General features: G+C 38.3%; 1 protein-coding gene across 1 annotated transcript in view; it reads left to right on the top strand.

The window, feature by feature from the left end:
- LOC144960425 (uncharacterized) overlaps positions 1-842 on the top strand; it is an 18,708-nt gene extending 17,866 nt beyond the window's left edge. The window contains exon 8 of the mRNA XM_078893508.1: positions 741-842. Coding sequence (XP_078749634.1) covers positions 741-842 — 102 coding nt within the window. The remainder of the gene's footprint in view (positions 1-740) is intronic.
- Positions 843-4,547: the final 3,705 nt, after the last annotated feature.

The raw sequence follows: 4,547 nt of genomic DNA, 5'->3' as shown, positions 1-4,547 counted from the left end.
TTTTTGACTTTTGCAGTTTTTTTTGGGGGTTGGTATTTTTAAAAGGTCTTCGGCGAAAACCTAATCTGAGATTTTACTCGAAAGAGGTAGGTCTTTTTGATGAAAAAAAAGAAATAGTATGGGCCCTAGCACCGTTCCCTGTGGTCTCCTATATAAACTGGACATTCTTTTCCGAGGGACTTTGCCGTTTTTGGACTACTTTCATGGAAAGGTTTTGTGGGGAAAATTTAAACCAAAGCCATGTTTAAAAGGGAGCCACAATTACCGTAATTTTTTTTCCCTTATTTTTTGGTTGGGAGGAAATTCAAATGTTTTGGGAAAAAGTCGAGGGGCCGTTTTGGTCTGCCTGAGTTTTTGGTTTTTGGGAAATTCAAAAAGGTCGTTTACGTTACTCTGGACTCTCTCAAGTTTTTGAATATCCTCTTCAGGTAGGGGTCCCAGGCAACTGCTCCGTATTCCAATTGTGAATCTCACAAGTGCAAGGTAGGCGTTTTGTTTGCAATACGTTGGGGCGTGCCTAAGATTTCGGCGGAGAAACGCGAGGGTGCAGCTTGCCATTTGGGTTATTTTGTTAATGTGATTTCCCCATTTCAAGTCCTTTGAGAAGGTGATGCCAATGTATGGGTTATCGTCGACTTGTTTCAGGACGGTGTTGTTTAACTTGCAAGTCTCATTGTACTTTTTAGCTGTGCTGAGGATGTAGCATTTGCTTGCTTTAAATTTCATTCCCCAATCATTAGCCCAATGTTCGAGACTCTTCAAGTCCTCGTGTAGCAATTTTTGATCATTTGCAGTTTTTATTGGTTGGTATATTAGAGTCTTCGGCGAATAATCTAATCTGAGATTTTACTCGTAGAGGTAGGTCATTGATGAAAAAAAAAGAAATAGTATGGGTCCTAGCACCGTTCCCTGTGGTACTCCTCATATGACTGGACATTCATCCGATGACGTGCCGTCTAGGACTACTTTCATGGTATGTTTTTGTGAGGAAATTACAAAGCCATGTGTGTAAAGAGCCACGAATACCGTAATTTTCTAGTTCCTGCTGGAGTTTTTTGTTGGGCACGGTATCAAATGCTTTGGAAAAGTCGAGGAGGCCGATGTCTGCCTGAGTGTTTGGCATTCTGGAATATCAACGTAAACAGGTCGTTTACAGTTATTAGTTGGCTTTCACATGAATATCCTTTGCGATTGGTCACACCTATGTGATGTCGGTGGGGTGGTTGTATCTTGTGGATCATGAGGGTAAAGACAGATTTAAATTGATCCAAGAGGATCGTTGCTTTATCCTTCCCCTTAATGTACAGGGTTTCATTTTTTTCAATGGGCTACACCAATGTAATCGTTTTTTCTTGCTTTTTATGTAGTTCCAAATTGGCTTGGTATTGTTTGTTCCAAGTCCTTTCTCTATGACATTGATAATGTGCCTCCATTCTGCTTGCCTTATTTCACGTCTACTTTGACGCTGCAACGATTTGTATGTATCCAGTTCCGCTCAGTTTAGCCCGCTGAATGCTTTTGCTTTGCGTTTTAGTAGTACTTCGTATTTTCCTGTTCATCCACGGCGGCGTTCTTGAATTTCTATGTATTTTTTGGGGAATTGACTCCTTGATTGCACTGAGTAGGCAGGACTGAAAATGGCTCCACATTTCATTTACATCCATACCGTTTTTGTGCTGTTCTCTGATCTCTGATGACAGTCCCTCGATTCGTTTTCGTAGTGCGGCCCAGTTAGCCCTTTTGAAAAGGTATCGTGTTTTGGGGGGTTGGTTCACATAATTGGGGTTTAGTGTGGTTTCAGTAACAACGCAGGCATGATCTGATATTCCTGGTTGTGATGTTGTTGAACGGATCATGATGGATTGGATACGAAAACAAGATCTAAAATATTGTCACCGCGTGTGCATTCTTCGAAATTTTTGTGTTAGGTGCGCTCCTGCTGTAATGTCGATGAGGGTTTGTTTTATTGCACGTTGTGGCAGACAGATAACGTTTTTGAACCGTCCCAGTTTATATCAGGACAGTTAAAGTCTCCTGATAGAATCATTTGGTTTGGAGTTTTTTCTGAGTTGATTATTTCAAGCGATTTTTGCAGTTCTACGATGTCAGTTTCGGTCGATGGGGCATGTAGAACGATCCAACAATGATGTTTTATGGCCTTGGATTTTAACGCTTCATCTTCTGCCTTTTCTCTAGGTAGTTTTCTGTCATTTCAGAATACCTCATATTCTTTGGGGAAGATTTCACATGACTTAATATTGTCATTTAGCCACGACTCTTGTCCACAGACAATGTCTGTTCATGTTTGTCAATTAGTTCACAGAATTCAGCTTTTTTTGTGTACAATGCTGCGACAGTTCACTGTTAGAATTGTTAGATTGTTATTAGTAGAATTAAATTATTGCATTTTAATTTGACTGAGTTTTTTTGATGTTTTTTTTGGCTTCTATTTGTTTTTGTTTTTGTTTCCTTCCACCTTTATTTCCTCTTTTTGTTATTTTTCTGTATGCCTTTTAAAAATTAAATAAATCTCAAAGGTTCACTATTTTTAAATTCGGTGTATTATTAATTGTGTGTCGTATTGTACATAGGTGTTGGGGTGAATACTTATAACAATAATTAGGTGTTGTCATTCTCCGTGTTCATCGTCGACCGTTCTAATACGGTTAAAATAGTCCACTGTATTTTTTTCCTTAAAATCGTAAAACGTAAACAACAATGGTCTTAATAGGTGATAAAATCCTTGCAAAAATTTTATAAACTTTAAAGTATTGCTAAATTAATTGTTTAAAATCCACGAATTTTCGTCAAAAGCAGCACACGCTCATACGAAATCCTCTGAATATGAAATAAAATTCGTCCTGTATAGAAATAACACTTAAAACAGCCGTAAAATGAAGTAATTTTAAGAGCTCTGTGAAAAGCAGCCTTCCAGCGCTGAACACATTACACACATGATGGATCTATAATTATAATTGTTGTAATCCGTTTGGTTTTATATATTTATTTTGTAATCCCTTTCGTTGTAAGCATGGGCTTTGTTATCTTTTTGGTTGTAACCTCGCCTCTAATAATCCTTTTATGTAAACTAGGTTTTCTAATCCCTTTTGTTGTAAACCTGATTCTAATAGTCCTTTTGGCTGTAACCCTGGGTTTTGTATTCCAGTGTCTATAACCCTGGCAGTTATAATCCTTTTGAATTTCACCCTTCCTCTTGTAAACCTTTAGGTTCTCACTCTGGTTTTTATAATCCATCTGTCTGTAACCCTGCCTTTTGTAATTCCTTTAGTTGTAACCCTGGGTTTAACTCTGAATGCGATTGATTTAGAATGGAACATCAAATCAACCTGATGATCAAAACCATGAATTTTGAATTAAACAGAATCTAACGAATGAAACAATACATTCCTCTGCATTTGATGAAGACGGTCGTTTGTGCACTAATACTATCACGTCTTGATTACTGTAACTCGCTGCTTGCTGGTCTGCCTGACATAAAATCGAAAACTACAAAAAGTTCAGAATAGAGCAGCAAGGCTTGTCCTAGGTATTGGTCGCAGTGACTCCATGGGTGTCAGGGCGATGTTGAGGGCATTACCATGTCTACCAGTTAAAGCTCGTATTGAATACACAATTGCTCTGCTTTCTTTTTTTATGCCATCAATTTACGAAGCCCTGCCTACATTCAAGATGTCATTGTGCCGTACTCGAAATCTCAGGTCCTCAGATTTGTATCACCTTCAAATTCCAAATAAATAATCTTAATAGTTTTGACGACAAATCATTTAGTAAAGTAGGCCCTATCACTTGGAATGTACTCCCACTGTCAGTCAGCCTTGAAAGCAGCGTTGATAAATTCAACTATAAACTGGACAGCTATCTCATTGGGACGTATTTATATTAGATTGCGCAAGAAATTATTGCAAAGAGCATGCGTGTGTGCGGAAGTGCGTGTGTGTGTGTATATAAGTTATATGCATGTATGTATATTTAGTGTGTACGTGTATAAATTGTGTTTGTGTGTCTATGATAGTGTTTATTGTGTTGATATAATCAGCTTTTATTGAGATTGATTTTTAAATGAATCATATATCACGTCTCCACATATGATAAGAACACTGTATTATATAACACTGTACCCATCCCATAAAGGGGAGAGGGGAAGGAAGGGTAAATGGGGTCGGGAAAGGGGGGAGGGTAGGGTTTTTTGACCTTTTGCATTTTGAGCTTGAATTTGTTAGAGTGTCTGCACATTGTCATTAGTTCTGATCTTTTGTTTAAGATGCTATTGTTTTTGTAGTTGTGTAACAATATTTCCAGTTTCTCTGTCAGGCATAAATTGCATTTTCTAGCACCGCATCTGTAGGGGCTCCATACAAAGCCTCCCTTACACATGAAAGCAAAGCAAAAAGCACCAAATTAGCAATGCACTATTGGGAACAAATAAACACTAATAAAACACCAACAGTAACCTGGGAGGTCGTCAGGCAAAGCAGCCCCTACAGATGCGGTGCTAGAAAATGCAATTTATGCCTGACAGAGAAACT

This window comes from Berghia stephanieae, chromosome 15 (genome assembly GCF_034508935.2).
Source record: "Berghia stephanieae isolate SIO BIC M18660-M18661 chromosome 15, UCSD_Bste_1.3, whole genome shotgun sequence".
In the NCBI taxonomy this organism is placed as follows: Eukaryota; Metazoa; Mollusca; class Gastropoda; order Nudibranchia; family Aeolidiidae; genus Berghia; species Berghia stephanieae.
Note: the sequence above shows the minus strand (reverse complement) of the source record. Positions and strands in the feature narration are given on the sequence as shown.